Source organism: Rhinatrema bivittatum, chromosome 1 (genome assembly GCF_901001135.1).
Source record: "Rhinatrema bivittatum chromosome 1, aRhiBiv1.1, whole genome shotgun sequence".
Classification (NCBI taxonomy): domain Eukaryota; kingdom Metazoa; phylum Chordata; class Amphibia; order Gymnophiona; family Rhinatrematidae; genus Rhinatrema; species Rhinatrema bivittatum.
In genome coordinates, this window is record NC_042615.1 from 425220831 (window position 1) to 425244201 (window position 23371).

Below are 23371 nucleotides of genomic sequence, written 5' to 3' on the forward strand. Positions count from 1 at the left end.
CTCCTGCTTATTTTGAGGGATATTCAGATGAGAATGTGGAAACCCCCACCTTCTATCCCTTTTAAAAGAGGCACACGCAATACACTAAGTCCAAAAGGCTCCTGGATTTGTCAAACAGCAGCTTCCTCACCAGTCTGTTCTTGAGTTGAATTTCAAGATGTCCAGGCCTCATTCCTCAGTGCCCCCTGAGAAGAGCTTTCACACTCTTGACAGTCTTAAGAAAAAAGCTTAGCAGAATTTTATGCACACGTCCCATATAGTGTCTTACCAGCTCTTCATTTGCATAGCATTCTGAAAACGGTCAAGGATTTATTGGTTTTGCTCCCTCAGAAGTCAGACAACCTGATGTCTCCTAGTGGGCAGGGGTAAAGAGTATGGGAAAACACTTGTTCTCACAGGACAAGTAGGATGGTAGTCCTCACATATGGGTGACATCATCAGGATGGAGCCCAATCACAGAAAACTTCTGTCAAAGTTTCCAGAACTTTGACTGGCCTCTACTGGGTATGCCCAGCATGGCACTAACCCTGCAGCCAGCAGGGGTCCCCCTTCAGTCTTCTTTTTTCCGCGCAGCAGTAGCCTCGCAGTCTAGGAGCTCTGAAGAGATTCCTGACAGGAATTTTCCTCATGGAGTCTGTGTAATGTGTTTAGGCCGAGAGCATGATGTCCTGACTTGCACCAAATGTGCCCTCATGACACCAAAAGGTCGCAAAGCCAGAATGGAGAAGATGGGATTCCTCTTCCATGCTCGCACTCTGATGCCGTCCATCACATCGATGTCATCGGAACCGGCACCGTCGAAGTCACACCAGCATCGACCTCCGTCCGGTGACCGTTCGCCATCGACGTCTTCACGGCCATCGACTCCCGTTACTCCCCTCAAGATCGAGGGGATCGTAGGGAGAAACATCGCCATCGGCATTAGAAATCTCAGACCGTCGAGGGAGCGAAATCATCAACCTCGCCACCGTCTAAGAAGTCCCGTCCAGAAATGGCACCAACCATTCCTGTGACCGGGACATCGAGGCCACCCTCACCTGATTGGGGTTTGGGAGTCGCGATTCCGCCTGTAGTCCCTCCGACTGTGCCTCCGCCTCCCTCTTCCGTCACGGAACCGGGGCTGCTTGCTCCAGGTCTCAGGGAAGAACTGGATCGGCTGGTCCAGGAGGCCATCGACAAGGCGATGCAACGGCTCCAGGTTCCTCCGACACCGGCACCGAAAGTGGGAACCGGTCACCGACATGATGACAGCAGCGCTGGCACCGCTGCTATCCCGAATGGAGGCGCTCATGACCGTCCTTCCACCGGTGATTCCCGGGTCTCCAATGGCTCCGGTGCGCTCCCCGTTGACAGCTTCATCAGGAGGAGAAACACCGTTCCACATTTCTCCTTCAGGAGTATTGCCTCAGCCATCGATGCCATTTCGTCCCTCGCCACCCATTCATTCATCGGGAGCGATACGCACATCGGCGCCATCGATGCCTTCGATACCTGCACTGATGCCTTCCAGGCTGTCCACGGTGCCCCTGGCGATTCCTTCGATTTTCTCGGAGCCTCAGCCGGGGCCTTCGGGTATCCAACCCCCTTCTCGTCCTACAGGTCAGTCTGCTGATCCTTATGACACCTGGGGTGATGATACTTCCACAGACACCGATGACTTACCTTCACCTCCCTCTCCTACTGAAAGTAGAAAGTGTTCTCCTTCAGAGGACCTTTCTTTCATTAATTTTGTGAAGGAAATGTCTGAGTAGGTCCCTTTTCAGCTTCAGTTGGAGCAGGATGATAGGCACCAGATGATGGAGCTCCTCCAATTCCTGGATGCCCCTAAAGTGATCACTTCTATTCCCGTTCATCAAGTTCTTCTTGACCGCCTCAAAAAGATCTGGGAAGACCCAGGATCCATTGCCCCAGTCCATAGAAAAGCTGACACTACCTATTTAGTACAGTCGGCCCTCGGCTTTCAAAAATCTCAGCTTGACCACCACTCAGTGGTGGTGGAATCAGCTCAAAAGAAAGCAAAAAGGACGAAGCCTCACTCATCTACCCCTCCTGTTAAGAAACACAAGTTCCTAGACAATATTGGTCGACGAGTGTTCTGAGGGGCCATGCTCATCTCCAGAATTGCTGCTTACCAGCTGTATATGACCCAATACAATAGGGTCATTTTCAAGCAGATACAGGACTTCTCTGAAACCCTGCCTGACCAATTCCAACAACAGCTTCAAATCCTTGTCAACAAAGGGTTTGAGGCAGGAATGCATGAGATAAGAACAGCTTACGATATCTTTGACACCTCTACTAGAGTGTCTGCAGCTGCCATTTTGGCAAGACGATGGGCCTGGCTCAAATCTTCTGACTTTTGGCCAGAAGTACAAGACAGGCTATCTGACCTACCATGTGTAGGAGACAATCTGTTCGGTGAACAGATTCAGCAAATAGTGGCTGAATTAAAGGACCATCATGAGACTCTTAAACAGCTCTCATCGATACCTTCCGACTTCCCCTCAAGACAGCCCTTTAGGAAGGACTCTAAGAAGTCATTCTTCCGTCCAAGGAAGTACTATCCTCCACCAACAAGGTCCCGAACTACAAGACCTTCTCAAAAACCTCAGCCTCGCCAGGCCCAAAAACAAAAGTCGCAAGCAGCTCCCCAGCCGGGCCTGCTTCAGGTTTTTGACTTTCACTTGGAGAGCAGCAGCCTGATTCCTCTGCAAGCATACCAGTGGGAGGTCGATTGTGCCACTTCCACGGCATGTGGCAATCAATCACAACCGACCAATGGGTGCTGGCAATCATTGCTCAGGGTTACCACCTAAACTTTCTTGCTCTTCCACCGGACTCACCACCTCTGCAAGCATGGAGAGTATCTGACCATTCTGTCCTTCTAGAACAGGAGGTTTCCCTTCTTCTCCAGTTAAGAGCAATAGAACCCGTCCCTCTCTCGCAGCAAGGCCTAGGGTTCTATTCCCGGTACTTTTTGATCCCCAAAAAATCTGGTGGAGTTCGTCCAATTCTGGACCTACGTGCTCTCAACAAATACCTACAGCGAGAAAAGTTCAAGATAGTAACCTTGGGCTCGCTTCTACCTCTTCTGCAAAGAGGAGACTGGCTCTGCTGTCTGGACCTTCAGGACGCATACACACACATTGCGATAGCTCCAGCTCATCGCAAGTACCTCAGGTTTTGAGTAGGCCCAAAGCACTATCAATATCGAGTGCTTCCCTTCGGCCTAGCGTCTGCACCACGAGTCTTCACCAAATGCCTCGAAGTTGTAGCAGCTTGTCTCAGGAAAGAAGGTATTCACGTCTACCCCTATCTGGATGACTGGTTAATCAGGGCTCCAACCAAGCAAGCCGCTCGGTCGTCCCTCGATTTGACCCTACACACTCTAATTTCTCTAGGATTTCTCGTCAGTTACGAAAAATCCTATTTAGTCCCATCTCAAACCTTGTCGTTCATTGGGGCAGACTTGGACACCTTGCAGGCAAAAGCCTTTCTACCTCAACGAGCGAAAACCCTCGTGTCTCTCGCTCACCAGTTGCAGTCTCAGCATACAGCAACAGCTCGCCAATTCCTCATCCTTTTAGGGCACATGGCGTCCTCAGTCCATGTCACACCAATGGCCCGCCTGGCCATGAGGCTCATGCATTGGACTCTGAGGTCACAATGGATTCAAGCTGTTCAGCCTCTGTCGACCATTGTCCACATCACCGACTCACTCCATCTGTCTCTCGCCTGGTGGAAAGATCACAACAATCTCCTCCAGGGACTACCCTTTCAAGTGCCAGATCCTCAACTCATTCTCACCACCGACGCTTCCAACCTCAGGTGGGGAGCCCACGTGGACAATCTAGACACCAAGGGTCTTGGTCTCCAGGGGAAGCCAAACATCAAATAAACTTCCTAGAACTTCGAGCAATGCGATATGCACTCAGGGCTTTTCAGGAACGCCTGTCAAATCACGTTATCCTGATTCAGACGGACAACCAGGTGGCCGTGTGGTACATCAACAAGCAGGGAGGCACAGGCTCCTTCCTTCTGTGTCAGGAAGCTGCGCAGATTTGGTCAGAAGCGCTCTCCCACTAGATGTACCTCAGGGCCACCTACTTACCAGGAGTGGGCAATGTCTTGGCAGACAAACTGAGTCGTGTCTTCCAACCGCACGAGTGGTCTCCAACCCCTCGGTAGTGATTTTCATCTTCCAAGAATGGGGTTATCCCCAGATAGACCTCTTTGCGTCCCCTCAGAACCACAAAGTCGACAATTTCTGCTCCCTCATTCGGAGCGAGCGCTCTCTGCCCAGAGATGCATTCTCCCTCATGTGGGCAACCGGTCTGCTCTATGCATTCCCTCCACTTCCTCTTCTCTCGAAGACTTTCGTGAAGTTACGTCAGGACAAAAGAACCATGATCCTGATAACACCTCACTGGCCACGCCAAGTGTGGTTTCCAATACTTCAGGATCTCTCCATCTGCAGGCACATTCCCTTGGGAACGGACCCGCATTTGATCACTCAAAACAACGGATGCCTACGCCATCCCAATCTTCAGGCCTTGTCTCTGACAACATGGATGTTGAAAGGTTAATCCTTCAACCACTTAACCTTTCAGATTCGGTTTCTCGTGTCCTGATTGCTTCACGGAAGCCTTCCACAAGAAAGTCTTATTCCTATAAATGGAAAAGATACACATTATGGTGCACTTCGCAGTCCCTTGATCCCTTTTCCTGTCCAATCCCAAGGTTTTTGGACTATATCTGGCATCTGTCTGAGTCAGGTCTAAAAACCTCTTCCATCAGAATGCATGTTAGTGCGGTAGCCGCCTTCCATAAAGGTGTCGGGGATGTTCCTATATCAGTACAACCCCTCGTAACGCGATTTCTAAAGGGCTTGCTCCATATCAAGCCACCTTTACGTCCTCCAGCCCCTTCTTGGGACCTTAATCTGGTTCTCGGTCGGCTCATGAAAACTCCATTCGAGCCTCTTCACTCCTGTGACCTAAAATATCTCACATGGAAAGTGATTTTCCTTTTAGTTATCACTTCAGCTCGCAGAGTTAGTGAGTTACAGGCCCTAGTTACCTATCCGCCTTACACTAAACTCCTGCAGGTACTCCTGCGGTACTCCGCACTCACCCTAAATTTTCACCTAAGGTAGTTTCAGAGTTTCACATTAATCAATCCATCATACTACCTACCTTCTTTCCCAGGCCCCATTCCAATCCAGGGGAACAGGCTCTGCATACCCTTGACTGTAAACGGGCTCTAGCGTTCTACCTAGACCGTACACTTGCCCACAGGAAGAGCACTCAGTTATTCGTCTCTTTCCATCCCAACAAATTAGGGCAACCTGTGGGTAAGCAGACTCTCCTCCTGGTTGGCAGACTGCATATCTTTTTGCTATCATCAAGCAGGCATTCCTTTTCAAGACCGTGTTAAAGCACACTTTGTGAGGGCCATGGCGACTTCAGTAGCACACCTACGATCGGTGCCGCTTCCTGACATTCGCAGGGCTGCCACCTGGAGTTCTCTCCACACTTTTGCAGCCCCCTATTGCTCGGACAAAGCCGGAAGACAAGATTCCATCTTCGGCCAGTCTGTCCTGCGTAACTTATTTCCAACGTGACGTACCTACACCCTTCCACCTGCCCGGTGGGGTTCAGGATGCCCTCTACCAAATTCCACCCCAGTTGTTGTGCCTGTTGCACGCCATTGGGTATATTTGGTGCATTTTCGGACATCCTCAGCTCGGTACTCACCCATATGTAAGGACTACCATCCTGCTTGTCCTGTGAGAAAGCAAATGTTTCTTACCTGTAACAGGTGTTCTCACAGGACAGCAGGATGTTAGTCCTCACGAAACCCGCCCGCCGGGTTTCGTGAGGTTTGTTATTTTATTTTTCGGCACTGCCTGTAGCTTTCAAATAAGACTGAAGGGGGACCCCTGCTGGCTGTAGGGTTAGTGCCATGCTGGGCATGCCCAGTAGGGGCTAGTCAAAGTTCTGGAAACTGACAGAAGTTTTCCATGATTGGCCTCCATCCTGATGATGTTACCCATATGTGAGGACTACCATCCTGCTTGTCCTGTGAGAACACCTGTTACAGGTAAGCAACATTTGCTTTCAAGTCAGCTTTTGAGGTTTCAAAATGGCATCAAGAGCTTCTGCCATAGGTATTGGGGTGTGTGGACTCACATGCCAGTCCATCCGTAAAGTCTCTAGTATCATATCAATGTGCTGGAGTGAGGAAATGGCATGGTCTGTTTGACTGGAATATAGTTTTCCGAGACTACAACCTATTCAGGAAGGGCAGGGTAAGAAGAAAGGGAGGAAAAGTAGTACTATATATAAAAAATTAAAGGAGTTTGATGGGAAAATTTAAGGGAATAGAAGAATGAGCAAAACTAAAAGCAGATACTTTAAATACAACTAATCTTTTTGTTAGAAAAGTAAGGGTAAGAGAAAATAGAGGCTGCTGTTGTTTTCTAAAGAAGCAGCTGAAAAGATAAGGAAATAAAGTGCAAGAGATTGCAGAAAGAGGAAGAAAGGCAATACCTGAAAAAGCTAAGAGAAGCTGGAAAAGTAGTCAAGAGAACAAAGATGGAAATGGATATAGCAAATACAATAAACTGTGAAGGGGAGAGCAAGACTTTTTAGATATTTTTAAATTAATTTATATTTTGTCTTTCATGACACTTCAAAATGGATTACATTCAGACTGTAGGCATCTCACTATCACCAGAGAGCTTAATTTACTAAGGCTTTTCTCCTATTTTGTGTGTATAAGAAAAATGCTTAGTAAATGAGTCCCTAAGTTTGTACCTAAGGCAATGGAAGACAAAGTGACTTGCCCAAGGTCACAAGGAGAGTCAGCAAGATTTGAAACCTGACTTTCCTGGTTCACAGCTTGCTGCTTTAGGCTATTCCTGCACTCTAGGCTACGCCTCTATGCCATATGTTAGTGATAGGAGAAAGTGCAAAAGTGGCATTATGAGACTCAGGGAAGAAATATGATGAGAAAAGGTGGAATTACTGAAGAAGGGACAGGAGTAAGACAACACACAAGATTGGAAGTGAAGTAAACCTCAAACAGTTTTCAGAATCATGTTTGTGAGGAGCTTGCTATATTTAAAGTAGATAAATTGATAGGGCCTGGTGGAAGGGGATTTAGAGAAGGTCTGGGAGCTCCACTGGCTGAATTTTTCAATTCTTCTTTAGAGCTGAGAGTATTTTTCATTGATGAGCAGACTGAATTAACAATTACATGGGGTGATGTCATCTGGCGGCACAAACAGACTTGTCTCTCCAAGCTTGTAGAGCTTTGAGCTCTATTGAGCATGTGCAGATGTTCCTGCACAATCACTGCCTGCTGAGCTTCCTCGGTCATTTTTTGTCCAAGCTGAAGCACGTACATTTTCTTTTTTTATTTTTTGAACCATATCTTATATAATAAGAACAAAAAAAGCAGCAACAAAAAAAACAGCAATAACAAAACTTCAGGTACACCGTTTAGTATAGCAGCAATATACATATTCTGAAGCCATAATGAGCATATCCACACTCTGATCAACTAACAGACAATGAAAATCCCAATTCATACTTATGTGTTTATATATTTCCAGTAACAATCCCAGATCTTATTATTTAATGCATTCCTATTTTGCAGAGTATAAATTAGCTTTGGGAGGAAAGCAATTTATGCAGTTGTGAGAACCAGTGATGCACCCTTGGAGAAGTCACCCAAAATGTGGCTATAGTGAACAGAGTTGCCAGAAGTAACTGCCCACCTAATTTACGTTGATAAAAGTTCAGTAAAGTAGTATCCCATAAGCCCAGCAGACATAATTTCGAGGAGAAGGCTACCCGGGATCCCAGTATGTTCCCAATTTTAACCTGCATGCGATCCCAAAAAGCTTTAATTAAAGGACACGTCCACCACATTCGTACATGTGAACCCTCCTCCCCACAGCCTCTCCAATAGAGCCCCGAGGAGGTGGGAGAAAATTTATTGTAATATAGCAGGAACCTATATGTTCTGCATAGCAATTTGCTCATCAGTTCAACTCTGATAGAGACCTGATGTGCCATTTACCAAATTATTTTCCAGTCCCCCTTCTGGAGATGAAGCCCCCAAGTCCTCATTCCACTGATTAATCTAAGATGTAAGGGGTCTTCATAAGTTTGAATAATGGCTTTGTTTAAGAAAGATATGATTTTACCTCCTTTATGGAAAGACTAAATGAATTCTTTGCTTCGATGTTCACTGATGAGGTTGTGTGAGGGTGATACCTGTTCCAGAGATGGTTTTCAAGGGTGACTATTCAGATGAACTGACCCAAATCACAGTTCCCTGTTGGGCAGGATCTCAAACATTTGGACAATTTTGGCAAAAGGATATTCCAGAGCACTGTGTGTTCCCTCTCAAAATAATATTCATCGGTTCTACATGGTTCAATACTCCATGATTATCTTCAGAAACTGAAGCTGTACTTGCCTTCCTCCGATTCTCAATATTTCTTAGATGCAAAAGAAGGTATTTGACACTTCCTCTGTTCTGTATATGAAACTTTCAATTCTGCTTCAGTTACCTCCACAGCTTCCATTGGAGCACACCATATGGCGTGGTTACGAGGAAGTTCGATCTGTAATGATGTTCGCGAGAAGGTAGTGGACCTCCCATGTTTGAGAGACACTCTTTTTGGAGAGAAGCTCTGAGAAGCAGTCTTCCACATTAAAGACAAGAATGTAGTAGTACAATCTTTCTCCATGGCACCAGAGCAACCCACTCTGCCATAGCATCCATACTATCAATAAAAATGACCTTATTTTCATGGACGACTTACTGGCCTTTTTGGCAGTATTGGCTTCCATCTCTTCTGGCCCAGCATCAGCAACATTGTCTGGCCAGACTTAGACAACGTGAATGTCATCAACTAAAACCATGCAACAGGCCCAGTCTAAACCAGGGCCTAACTTTGTATTCTGTCAAACAATCCTTTCCCTTCCCTTTCAGTAGCAGGATGAATTCATTATTTCCTGGAAACGTTTTGAGAATTCTTGGGTTCTCAAAATAGTGCAGTACAATAACTTCTTAAGCAACAAGCTATAGAAATGATTCCTGCTTCCCAACATATAGCAGGTTTCTATTACCGATACGTTCTCATTCCCAAGAAATCAGGGAGATTGGCCCATCTGAGTTTGTGCCTTCTCAACAAGAATAATCCTCCAAGTAAAATCCAAAATGAATTCCCTTAGCATAGTTCTTCCATTTACTCAACAGGGCAAGGATGCTTACATTCATATCAATTCATTCTACCTATGATTCCAAGCAGATTCTTCCCAGTACCATTACAAAATACTTTTGTTCGGCTTATCTTCTGCCCCTAGAATCTTCACAAAGTGCCTCACAGTAGTGGCAGTCCATCTGTGTTGCCAGTGAATAAAAGTCTTCCCATACCTCAGCAATTGGCTGATAACAGCTTAGTCATGAGAAGCAATTCTCTGCTCCCTGGATGTGACAATTTATCTCCTACAAAGCTTAGGATTCCTTATCAACTTTAAGAAGTCAAACCTGTAATTCATACAGCACCTCCAGTTTATTAGGGCATGCATAGACTGAACACTACAGAAGGTGTACTGCCTGATGACCAGCATGGTCTCGATCATCCGACAGCAGTGAGATCTAACACAATCTCTCTAAAAAGAAATGTAAGATTAAAAAATAGAAAAAAAATTTTCAACAATTTTTTTTCTATATTTGTGGGATTTGATATCATTCACCTCTTTTCTTTGTATGTTACTATTTAGTGGGAGATGTGTGGGGTTTTGTTTTGGGTTTGTTTTTTTTTTTAGTTAAGATTTAATGCCAAAAATGCAGTCTTGCATTTAGGCTGCAAAAACACAATGGAGTGGTACAGTATAGGAGTGAAATTCTATGCACAAATGAAGAGCGGGATCTGGAAGTGATCATATCTGATGACCTCAAGGTAGCCAAATAGGCGGATGAGTTAACAGTTGTTTTTAATTTATATATGTTTTAGTTGTAATATTCTGCACATTACGTAAAATCACTGCAGATAAGTTTCTGAAATAAAATCTCAAGGCGGCCAAATAAGTGCATGAGGTGACAGTAAAAGCCAGAAAGCTGAGAGGAATGGTCAGTTAAAGAGAGTAATATTACCCCATATAATTCCCTGGTGAGACCTCAATTGAAATACTGTGTACAGTTTGAGACCATACCTTCATAAGGATATCAACAGGATGGCTATTGAAACAGTGACTGGTCTTCATTGTAAAGCATATGGGGACAAATTTAAATATCTAAACATGCATACCCTAGAGGAAAGGTGAGATAGGGGAAATATCTCAGAAGTATTTAAATATTTATTATACAGATACACAGGAGGCAGGTCTCTTTCAATGGAAAGGAGATTGGAACCCCAAGAGGTAATGGGATGAGGATGAAAGGGATATAGACTGAGGAGTATTCAAAGGAAGTATTTCTTGCAGAACTGGGGGCTAAATGCATGGAACAGTCTCAGTGGAAATGTTTGAGACCAGGACAGTATCTGAATTCAAGAAAGCATTGGTTTTGCACAGTGAATCTCAGCAAGTGGTAGGGATTGTATTGTCAAGCTGCTGTATGGATGGGCATATTAGATAGGCCATATGGTCTTTTTCTGCTGTCATATTTCCATGTTCTGACATTTTGAAATACCATGATAGGGAAATCTCTGACAATAGGATCAGGGAAGCAGTGGCTAAGTGATAGTCTTTGCATGCCCTCTCCACTGCTGCTTCAGCCTACTATCTACAGCCTGGGTACTCATGAGTAGAGCACCAAAAGCAGAGGAGATACTTCTTCCCTTCCCCATCACCCTGCAACCCCATCGGTGGGCAGGGTCCTAGCTGTCACCCCGGCCAGCACAAGGCCCAATAGTCATAACCCACAGCCAAGACTTGAAGCAGCACTTTGACTGGATTGGGTGAAGCATAGCCAGATTCCAGTTTGAGTGTCTGAGAACCTTATGATCAGGGGGAAAGCTGAGATTTACAGTATATTGTTGACCAAGAGTATCCTTAGACATTCTGGTTCTTGGCATAATGATGAGACTGTCTATTTGATAATCCTTTAGATCACCTGCCAACGAACACTTTGTCATCTCAACTTTCCTTCCTTTTAGAGGCCCGTGGGGTAAAAGACTAGATTCTTCTCCAAGTATTCCTAATCCTCTAAGTATATGGGTAGATTTGGTCCCATCATTGACCGGAGGGTGTTGAAAGTTATCTGAAAGGGAAAGCTCTTAAGTGTTTTCCTTGAAGCGCTGTTGCCTCTTCCAGGAAGAGGGGCTGACTGTGTTCCCTCAAACGTCAGAGATCCTTACACCCACATAGATGTCTTCCAGCCCTCAAGGAGTGTCTCAGATGTGCAGTAGGAAAGCACATTTTGCGTGCTGTTATTTGACCTTGCATCAATACCCCATGCTTTTATAAAATGCTTTGCGCACCCATCTGGGTGTTGGAATTGCTAGAGTTGGTTATTAATTACTCCAATCCCCACCTAAACCCTTTGCCTCAACTGGAGTTTTAAGAGCTCTGCTAGTTGAGACTTGGGCAAAAGCCCTTCTCTCATGAGAAGATTCACATTGATATCCACTGTAGATAGAAAGGAGTCTGCCAACGTCAGCATAGGATTTGTCCAAGTTGTAGTTTTTCTGATTTTGACTGTATGTCAAAGGGTCCAGTGGGCCTTAGAATTAAGTGGTTTCCAGTTACTCAGCACCTTCAAGATGGCATTTGCATCTCCCAACCTTGAAAAACTCTGTCATGGGTGCTGATTCATGCCAAGTTGCTCTAGTACATATTGTCCTACCCATGGATTAGTTTGCCCTGGAGCACATATGGAAGGACTCTGCTCACAATGTCTTTGGTCTACTCAAGGGGAGTTTTACCAGATAAATTTTGTTGAGCTAAGTGCAATAAACTATGCTCGAAAGCTTTTGGGGTTTGATTGCCTAAGGAATTTGTCCTCACCCAAAAGGACATTCAAGTTGCTAAGTTCTACATCAATAAGCAAAGAGGAATGGGACCATATTTCCTGTGGCAGGAAACTGTCCAGATATAGTACTGAACTTTCTCTCACAGAATTATCCTCCAGAGCAACATATCTGATGGGGGTGAGATGATTGTCCTCTTAGACAGACAGATATGTTTTGTAACACCCTTGAACAGTCCCTGGATATTAGACCAGGTGTTCTGTGAGTAGATCATAACAGGGGTAGCTCTGTTTGCATCTCTTCTGAATAGAAAATGCCTTAGATACCCTTGCCCTTCTGTAAGCATATCCTTCAATTCATCTGGTCAAAGGAACTTACAGAAGCTCAGAAGAGACCAGAGGACTAGGATTCTTGTAGTTCCCTGTTGACTGAGACAGATTAGTTCCCGCTCCTTTGGGAGAGATTCATCGGGGAACCATCAGATTGGAGAATTCCCCAATACTGATCACTGGGGATCAGGAGTTACCGTGCCACCCCAGCATTGAGTATCTGGATCTCTCAGCCTTAAAGTTGAAGGATCAATCCCTATATTTTGTCTAATTGGTTTCTCATGTTCTCCCGGCTTTTAAGACAGGAGTGGAGGATTTTTCCTGGGTGGAGTGAGGGGAAGGTCCTTTGATATTTCCTCATATTTCTTGCAGAAAGGACTTGAGTACATTCTATATCTCTCTGAGTCTGGTTTGAGATCAAACTCAATAATGGTTTGCTTCAGTACAACTGGTGCTTACCACTACCATGTGGAAGTCAAATCCATCTCCACACAGCTTTTGTTGTCCAGTATAAATGGGGCTTGCGTCAGTTGAAGCCTTCCATTAAGCCTTCTCCTGTATTATGGATCCTCAATGGGTTCCTGTTGATGAAAATTATTTTTTGACTCTTGAGTGAAGGGTCAGCTGGAAGGTCATATTTTTAGTAGTGGTCACTTCAAGTGGATTTGATGAGCTCCATGCCCTAGTGACTTATACAGCTTATACAAAGTTTTACTTGATACAGTGATTCTAAGAACGCATCCTGAGCTTCTGCCTACAGTTGTTATATTCCATAAAGGTGAAAGGACATTGTAGTCTACATTGAAAAAGGATCCGTAGCTTTCTACCTGGGGTGGACAGAAGCCTTTAGATAGTCCACTCAGCATTTTGTTTTATTATCACCCTTAAGCCTGGAATTACCATAGCCAACAGCACTGCTTCTATTTGGCTAGCAGACTGTGTCTTCTCCTGTCAAGCTCTGACAGGCCTGGATATAGGCCATGTCAAGGTGTATTATTTTAGAACCATGGTGGCATCAGTAGCCCACCTGAGATCTGTCTGCAATGTTAAAACTTGACTTTCCACCATACATTCGTGCCTCACTACTGTTTCAACATGGGTTCCAGGCATGAAGGTGGTTTTGAGCAGTCTGTACTAAAGAGTCTTTTTGAGGTTTAGAACCCAACTTTATCTCCATGGGGCCCATTATTTGATTCTAGACTCTCACTGAAAAACAAAAGAAATCTGAAAATGTTAGGATGGCCTGTTGCCAGCAAAAATGGCATTGTTTTCTGTTTGTTTCCCCCCCCCCCCCCTTTTTTTGTTCAAGGCAGCCTGTAGTTTGGGAGTCCCCATGTGTGAGAACTGCCAACCTGCTAGTCCTCAGAGAAAGTGAAGTTATTAACTGTAACTGGGGTTCTCAAAGGACAATAGGACTCACAAAGCCTTCCTGCTTCAAACTTGGTTTTTCCAAGATCTAGCTTTCTCATGGTCTGAGTGGCCCTGCACGGGATGCAGGGAAGTAGCCAGGGCTGCACATGCCAAGTGGTGCATGCTCAAAGCTTCTAGAAGCTTTGATATCTAAGTTCTATACCAGGCTCTGTGATGTCACTCGTATGTGAGGCCTCATATCATGCTGTCCTCAGAGAAACCCCTGTTACAGGTAGGTAACTCTATTGTACTGCAGAACCATCCACAAAGAAACACATTAAAATCCTGAGGGCACTTCAAGAGGAAAAGGGAATGCCTGCTTGAACAAATAAGTTGTTACTTTTTCTTAAAGGTTGCCAGATGAAGTTCTCTTTATATCCATGGGCAGTGTTCTATAATATTTGGATTAGTTACCAAAAATACCCAGTAATGGGAAGCTAGAAGGCAAAAGATTTTGAATGAAGGAACTGTCAGAAGTAATTTCTCTGCTGGTCATAACAGTCAGAGGGACTAAGAAAATTCATATTGATTTGTCCCCCTTGGTAATTAAGGGAAGACCTCATTTTTATCAAGACTATAGGGAAACAAGAATTGTCAGCTTCCGTCTTTAGTATTCTCTTGTACTTTTATGCTGAGTTGAGCTTATGGATCAGTCTGTTTTATTTGATTACCTAAGGTGAATAGGTCTATATAGTAAAAATAAAATTCATTCTGCATACATATTAACCATTTATTTTTCTGTCTTCAGCATCATCAGATAATCCATCAGTACATGGTGACTCTGGAGAACCTTTTGTTCACAGCAGAATTGGACCACCACATCCTGACTGTATTCCAACAGTTCTGTGCGCTCCAGACCTAATTTTTTTTTTTTTTTTTTTTTTTTTTACCTGCTTTGATTCTTGCCTCCAGGACTTAATATTGCTTCTCTCTCTAAAGGATAGAAGGAAGGACTTTTTAAATTTGTGATTAGTGAACATGCTCTCGTCAGAGGAACAAAACCAACCTGAACATACTCTTGAGGAATGTGCAAACATTTTAGTGTCATAGAGCTTATTAGTGATTATATTGACTTATGTTAGATTGACATTAAAATCTCTGTATGACCTTTTTTCAAACAAAATTATTTTTATTTTTGTTTTGAATACTGATTGCATCATAGCATTTGCATTGTTTTATTTCCCCACTTTTATTGGTAGAGATTATGATTCATTTGGTTACCTCTTGATTTGATCCTGTAACCAATTGAGTTTCCTGTCTATGATGTGAAAACAAGATGACAACTTTATACACTTGTCTTGGAAATATGGCTAAAATGCAACTTTTCTCTGAGCAAGTTTTGGGATAGTTTCTTTTATACTGTGCAAGAAACTGTTCAGGTTTGTACATCTGAAAAGACAATTGCTGAGGTCACTTAAATAATACAGAACGTGTGGGTTTGTTTCTTTTATTACTAAGAAACTGAATTGTCATTATTTGTGGACAGTATGAGGAAAGTTAAAATTGTTGAAATACAATTGAATTATGTTTTCTAAAGCCATAGTGTGGTGTCCTCTTTTTTTTTTTTTTTTTTTTAATTTTGATGCACACTGGCATTTGGACTGAGAAAACATTACACTATATCTTTATCATAACCTGTTCCAGGAGCCAAGCAGTTAGTGTTCAAAACTGCTAAAACTATAACATACAATGCTTTCTTTTCTGCCTGTAGTCTGTCTCATGTATTTGAGCTCTTCCTTGCCTCATTTCCTCTTACAAGTTGCTAATTCTCTTTATAATGATATAATCTTCGTGATTCTATAGCCTGACCAAGCACAAAACAGGATTTTAGGTTTTAATCATCCTGATGGAAAAAAAATGAAATAGGTGCTTATTGGATAAACATTGGAAAAACACCACTGTCTTAGTACATTCTCACCCCTCCCCTTGCCTGTCTTGGATTCTCCACTCTGTTGTTGTACCTAATGTGCACTGAGGAAGACTTGCTACCCAGTTTTCTCCTCCCTCCAGCCTTGCCACCCAGCTGTTCACAACAGTAAGTATTGGAGCTAGTGGTAAGAGGACAGAATGAGTAAGGGTGGGGAGTCTAAGAGTGGTAGAGGCTGGGGTTGTGTAGGGGGGAAGAAGGTTGAACCTGTAGGTGGGGTGGGGGGGGGGAGTGGGTTAGTGCTGGTATCTGGGGGAATGTGGATGCTGGTGCTCATTACTATGGGAATGCTAGGTGGGGGGATAGGGGAAAATGAGTACTTTTTTCTTAATGACAGTACATTTATGTTTTGGAAATGAAAGTATTTGATTCAACCAGAAAAGGTATCCAGCAAGTAATACCAATGCTATGGAAACACCAGTGTAAACAGATTTTTGTACCCTCAAAACCTCCAAATTATTTGGAAAATGCCTACTTTTACAATTTATAAACATCTAAAAATAGAATGGAGAATCTCTGGTTTTTGATAGATGCAAACTAGTCTGCTTTTAAGGATATCCCTAATGAATGTGCATGAGAGATTTGTACACCTCAACTGTAAGCAAATCTTTCACTCATTTTCATTAAGAATATCCTGAAAACCCAAATGGCTTGCTACCCTTGAAGACTGGAGATTTCCCACCCCTGTGCTGCGTTCTTAAATATTTTCAGAAATCATGTGGCCGATGATGTTGTCTCGGCCAGATGAACAAGCAGGGAGGAACAGGATCTCTCCTGAGTTGAGAAGCTGTCTGTGCTACTGGGCAGTCTTATGTTGGATGCTTCTAAGAGCCAATTAATCTGTCAGGCACGGAAAGCACTGCTCAACAGGATAAACTGCCAAATAGACTCTCACTAGTTTAATGAGCTGCATCTTTTTTTTCAGTAGGGAGTTCCTAAGATCTATATGCCGCAGCTCAGAACAGGAAGGTTGCCAGCATTCTGCTTCAGAAGATCAGAAAGAAAACTAGCATTGGATGCCTTTTACCTTCATTGGGAAAAGGAATTCCCGTATGTGTATCCTCTAAAACCTTTAGTGGCAGAAACAGTAAAACTCAGAAGGGACGAGGGACTTTGATTCTCACAGCTATCTCTAGGCTGAGACAAATTTGGCTTCTAATCCATTAGGATTCATCCATCAGGAAACCAATCAAGTTGGGCATTTTCAAAGTCTAATGTTGGTGAACCAAGGAATGCTATTTCTTGCAAATCTCTAATCTGTCACCTTCACTGCTTGTTGAATAGGAAATAATACATTCCTAGAAACTTTCTGATTCAATCTCAAATACTTCTACCTTCTAGAAGAGAATCCACAAGAAGATCTTATGAATATAACTGCGGTCTCCCACACAAAAACTGCATGAATACAGTCTACAAGTTTCATAGTCTGGACTAAAAACTAACTGTTAATTTACACCTCAGTGCAACTGGCACTTACTACCATTATGTGGTAGTTATAAGTCTTCGGCATGATTTGCATCATTTGAAGCCTCCCGTGAAGCCTTCCACACTGTCATGGGACTCCAGCATGGTTTCAACACAGGTAATGAAAGCTCTATTTGGGCCTGTGGCTTCTTGTGAGCTAAAGTACCTGACCTGGAACATAGCTTTAATGGTGGTAGTTACTTCAGCTTCCTTAACTGGTGTGCTAGAAGCCTAGTAACTTATTCATCATATCCTAAATTTCATCACGGGCTCTGTACCGTTTGGTCTGTAAACTTTGGCCTTCTATCTCGAACACACTGCAGGCCACAGGCAGTCCATGCAACTCTTCGTATCCTTTGACAAGAACAGAATGGGTGCTGCAGTGGACAGACTGTGTCCAACTGGCTGGCAGATTGCATCTCCTTCTGGTATGTGCAGGCAGACCTTCAGTTTGGAGGCCACATTAAGGCTTACTTGGTGAGAGCCATGGCACCATCGGTAGCCCACTTAAAAGCAGTTCCCATTGCCAAAATCTGCAGAGCCGCAATGAGGAGTTCTCTACACACATTTGCTGCTCACTATTGCTTGGACAAGGATGGTCGACATGACAGTAACTTTGGCCAATCTGTCCTTCTTAACCTCTTCCAGGCTTAAAACCCCCCCATTGTCTGGGTTCATACTGTCTCCCTGTGTTACCAACAGCACCACAGTTATTTTTGTGCCCATAGGCACCTGATTCGGTGCCTGTCTGTTGGTGCCATTTGTGAGGACTACCATCTTGTTTGTCCTTCGAGAAAGTAGAGTTGCTTACCTGTAACAGGTGTTCTCCTAGGACAACAGGATGTTAGTCTTCAGGAAACCCACCCACCACTCCATGAAGTTGGGTTCTCATGCGTTTTGTTATTTTATTTTTTTGCTCATGAATTCTATTATGAGACTGAAGAGGGACCCCGCATGGACACGTGGATATGGCATGCTGGGCATGCCAGACTCCATCTGATTCTAGTGGGAGCACTGAGAAGAGAGGATCACCTTGCTGGAGGCTGAAAGGAATCAGTAAGTTTTTGCTTGGGATATTGTCTTTTTTAAAAGTATTGGGGCAAAGTTAACTATTTGGGAATATTATTTAGTGTGTTTGTGTATTTGTGCTTTTAATAGTAAGGCAGTGAATAAACAAGTTAGACTTGTCAATAAGGCAGTTAGTAAGAAGTAGCTAGTGTGTTTGTTTTTAAAAGTCTGTAAGGCAGCCAGTAAGCAGAACTGAGTGTTTGTATTTAAAAAAACAAAAACACAACACCCCCCCACCCCCCAAAAAAAAAAAGTAGCCAGAAGCTAGAAATAAGCTAGGAGCAGTGTATACCTAAGTAAAAAGGTTGAAAAGTTCAGTTACTCACCTTGGAAAGGTGTTGAGGTAGTGTGATTTGGTTTGAATAGGTACCAACATTTGTTAATCAAGAGAGCAGTGAGTCACTCTGGCTGACTAACTGAACTTAGACTGTTAGTTAAATCACAAGCAGATTGTGATAAATTGCAGGAAGACCTTGTGAGGCTGGAAAATTGGGCATCAAAATGGCAGATGAAATTTAATGTGGACAAGTGCTAGGTGATGCATATAGGGAAAAATAACCCATGCTATAGTTACACAATGTTATTAGGTTCCATATTAGGTGCTACAACCCAAGAAAGAGATCTAGACGTCATAGTGGATAACACATTGAAATCGTCTGTTCAGTGTGTTGCAGCAGTCAAAAAAGCAAACAGAATGTTGGGAATTATTAGAAAGGGAATGGTGAATAAAACGGAAAATGTCATAATGCCTCTGTATCGCTCCATGGTGAGACCGCACCTTGAATACTGTGTACAATTCTGGTCGCCGCATCTCAAAAAAGATATAATTGCGATGGAGAAGGTACAGAGAAGGGCTACCAAAATAAGGGGAATGGAACAGCTCCCCTATGAGGAAAGACTAAAGAGGTTAGGACTTTTCAGCTTGGAGACGAGACGGCTGAGGGGGGATATGATAGAGGTGTTTAAAATCATGAGAGGTCTAGAATGGGTAGATGTGAATCGGGTATTTACTCTTTCGGATAATAGAAAGACTAGGGGGCACTCCATGAAGTTAGCATGTGGCACATTTAAAACTAATCGGAGAAAGTTCTTTTTCACTCAACGCACAATTAAACTCTGGAATTTGTTGCCAGAAAATGTGGTTAGTGCAGTTAGTATAGCTGTGTTTAAAAAAGGATTGGCTAAGTTCTTGGAGGAGAAGTCCATTACCTGCTATTAATTAAGTTGACTTAGATAATAACCATCAATATTACTAGCAACGGTAACATGGAATAGACTTAGTTTTGGGGTATTTGCCAGATTCTTGTGGCCTGGATTGGCCACTGTTGGAAACGGGATGCTGGGCTTGATGGACCCTTGGTCTGACCCAGTATGGCATTTTCTTATGTTCTTATGATGATGTCACCCATCTGTGAGGACTAACATCCAGCTGTCCTAGGAGAACACCTGTTACTGGTAAGCAACTCTGCTTTACATAGAATATGAAAAACTTGTCAGGATAGAGATCTTACAGGTAGTGTTTTGGGAGCCTTTTTCCACTGCTGTAAAAGATAGTGGCACTTTCTTTGCCAAGGCTCAAGGCACTTGCATTTTTAAAAATGCTTTGGCAGAGGCTGTACATATGATCCAACTAGCTTAATGCTGTCACTAACCATATATGTTCCTCCCTTGCATTCATATCTTGTCTGCATGCCCTTTCTCTCATTCATAAACTACTTGCACCCATATTCCTATGCATAAACCCATCACTCTTATTCACCTACTCCTAACCCTATGAGAAAAGACAAGGATACAACTGTTTTTTAAAAATTCCAAATTTTAATGAAAGTGTTGGAAGTTATTTTCTTTAAATTTATAATCTTATTTGTGGCCCCTTTGGGGTGAGTAGAGATGTGCATTCATTGAAAGCAAAATAAGAAATGTTTCTGAATTGTTCTTTCATTTCCTTTTTAAAACGAGAAAAACAAATTTCATTTTTGTTTTAAAAATTCAGCTGTACTCCAACATGACACCAGCATCAGGTTAGCTGATGCTGTTTGGAATATGGCACTGGTGGGGCAGGAGCAGGGCCGGTGCAAGGGTATTAGGCACCCTAGGCAAAACTTAGTCTGGCGCCCCTCCCCATACACAATTTTAAATTATGCATTTATAACATATTTTACATGAAAAATGACATTCTGAGGTAAAATTAATATACAAGTTGTTATAATTTCATGCACTGTTGTGATGCCAACAAGAAAACTTTGCATCTTAGAATTCATATGGCATCATACCTATTATGATATATTTTGGCATGGTCCTCTCATATCAACACAGTCCTGTCTGCCAACACTCAAAGAATAACAACCCTGTCTATGAAAAAGAATACCAAAAATATTACACCAGAATCTAAAATATCAATACACCACCTATCAGGAAAACAGCTACTACAGATCCCTACAGAAAACCACATGCTAAAAGAATGCTTCATCTCAGTCTTTGCATGCAGAACACAAACCCTCACCAAATACAGAATAAAGCCACATAAAGTATAAATAGAAATGTGCAGACAAAAACTGACCTGTAAAACGCATCACACCAGACTCTATACAGTGTAACAATAGAAAAACAAAAGTTTCACCATTCCTCGTGAAACAAATCAATAAAATAAAGATATATAAATCATAATTATAAAATCATACAAATAAAATACTTTCAAAACAGCTGATGAATAGACTATCCAATAATTAAAGACTCATGCAAATTTTGAAAGCTTTACCAAACACCAATAAAATATTTCAAACAGCAGACACATCACATACTACCTAATAATTAAAATGGTAGTCAATCAAGAAAAATGAACTTAAAAAGCCACCTTTATTTACCTTCTCCAGCAGTTCTCCTACTCCTTTCCCTTGCAGGCCATACCAGAAGCAGCAGTAGCTGCTGAAGCTGTCCTCACAGTCCTCTTCCTTAGGGACCACAACCAGTCTCTTTTCTCTCTCTCTCTCTCACACACACACACCAGTCACACCCTCAGGACCAGTTTCTGTCTCTCACACACCAGTCATCTCCCCAACCAGTCTCTCTCTCTCGCTCACACACACCAGTCATCTCCCTGATCAGTCTTTCTCACACATTTATTTATTTATTTATTTATTTGTTGAGTTTTATATACCGTCATTCAGTAGAGCCATCATAACGGTTTACAAAAATATACATTTTTCTTAGCAGTTGTGTAACAGAAAAAACAATGTGAACGTTATACATTTTCTTAGCAGTTGTGCAATAATAAAAACCAATTTGAACAATATCAGAAATAAGCATATCAAGTCCATACACACGTTACCTCTCTGGCTAGTCTCTCTCAATCACACAATGCTCTCGCTCTCTCTTACTTACACACAGGCTTTCAATCACACACATGCTCTATTTCACTTATATACAAGCTCTCAATCATACACATGTTCTGTCTCACATACAAGCTCTCAATCACACACATGTTCTGTCTCACATACAAGCTCTCAATCACACACATGCCCTCTCTCACATCCACAAGCCAGCCAAAACATGCTCCATCTCTCTCGTACACACACAGACATTGACACACAGAAGCACCCTCCCTGCCTCACATACACACCCTCCCTGCCTCACATACACATAGAAGCACCTTGCTTTTCAGACTTGCAGCATTTTTCACTTTTACTAAAAGTGAAAGTGATGCTCCCAACCGTTAAATAAGAAAACCACATTCCTATCAAAAGGCAAAATGACACCCTTCCTTCAGGTTCTGTCTTCCTAAGGCCAGCCACCCACACCGTACAGCTTCTCTTGTTTTACGCTTTCAGGCAATAAAGCAAGTGTCTTTCTTCAAACTATCAGTCGTGTGATTGTTCATGTGGGAGATATGGAACAGAAAGACATCCTTAGTCGGCTTCCCTTTTAAATGGGAAGATTCCAGTCTTAGTCATTTAAATATATACATTTTCTAAAGGCTTGAAAAAAAATAGTTTTAGATTCTATTCTAGTCTTCATGCTTAAATTATGTTTTAAAAAAAAACCCCACCTGGCATTTGTATCTTAAATTTGTGATTTTGCTGAGATGAACATTTTAAATACTTTAATTTTTTTTGCTTTAGTATTTGTCTCTACCCACTTTAAGTTAAATTTTATTTTCCAGAAGAGGGATACTTAAAATTCAGTAATTTCGTCTTTCATCCAACTTTTCAAAAGTTCAGGTATATGTATTATCATATTTCATTTTTTTAAACTGGCAGATTCCTTTCTCACATACACACACACTCACAGAAAGAAGATCGGCACCGAGACTTAGGGGGCGCCGCGGCAGGCAGCCAGCTCCCGACTCGCCCTGCCTTCCCCCGAGTGCCACCCTCCCAACACCCCCTAGTGGTCCAGTGGAGGTCCCGGGACCGATCTGCTGCTCCCGGGGCCTCGGCTGCCACTAAATAAAATGGCGCCCGGTGGCCTTCAGCCCCTACCATGTGACAGGGGCTACCGGTTTCATTGGTTGGCCCCTGTCACATGGTTGGTGCTGAATGTAGCCGGCGCCATTTTGCTTAGTGGCAGCCGAGGCTCGGGGAGCGGCAGATCGCTCCTGGGACCTCCACTGGACCACTAGGGGGGTGTCGGAAGGGTAGCACTCGGGGGGAGGCAGGGCGAGTCAGGAGCTGGCTGCCTGCCGCAGCACCCCTTAAGTCTCGGCGCTTGGTCTCCACCTAGGCAAGTCGGAGGCTGGCAGAATTTTGAAAGGGCACTTTTTGCCCTTTCAAAATTCTGCTGCCTGCCGCGGCGCCCCCTAGGTCTCGGCACTCTAGGCACAGGCCTAGCTTGCCTAGTGGTTCCTCCGGCCCTGGGCAGGAGCGACTATGAATCATCCTACCCCTCTTTTTTACGGAATGGATAAGAAGCAGGGGGAAGGTTTTAATTTAAGGGGGGGTTGTTTTGTTTTTACCTTTTGGTTTTAGTGCATATTGTAAAATATCGCACACTAAAAGAAAAAATCCCCTCCCCCCAAATTAAAAAATAAAATCCTGCGCACCCCTGGCAATGAAGAGTCCGGCAATTTTTGTTTTACTGAATGCATTCCCATATAAATGGGAGCTAAGTGGGGCTTGCTATTATATAGGTAGGGCTTCCAGTTTTCAGATATATCCAGTAAAATACCCTCAATGAGTAAATTCT

The 23371-nt window shown here is 43.2% G+C and overlaps 1 protein-coding gene across 3 annotated transcripts in view; it reads left to right on the top strand.

Annotated features, from left to right (window-relative positions):
- NCBP1 (nuclear cap binding protein subunit 1) overlaps positions 1 to 15271 on the top strand; it is a 437475-nt gene extending 422204 nt beyond the window's left edge. For all 3 annotated transcript variants that reach the window (XM_029603603.1, XM_029603613.1, XM_029603623.1), the window contains one exon: positions 14480 to 15271. In XM_029603603.1, the coding sequence (XP_029459463.1) occupies positions 14480 to 14593 (114 nt within the window). In that variant the 3' untranslated portion in view covers positions 14594 to 15271. The remainder of the gene's footprint in view (positions 1 to 14479) is intronic.
- Positions 15272 to 23371: the final 8100 nt, after the last annotated feature.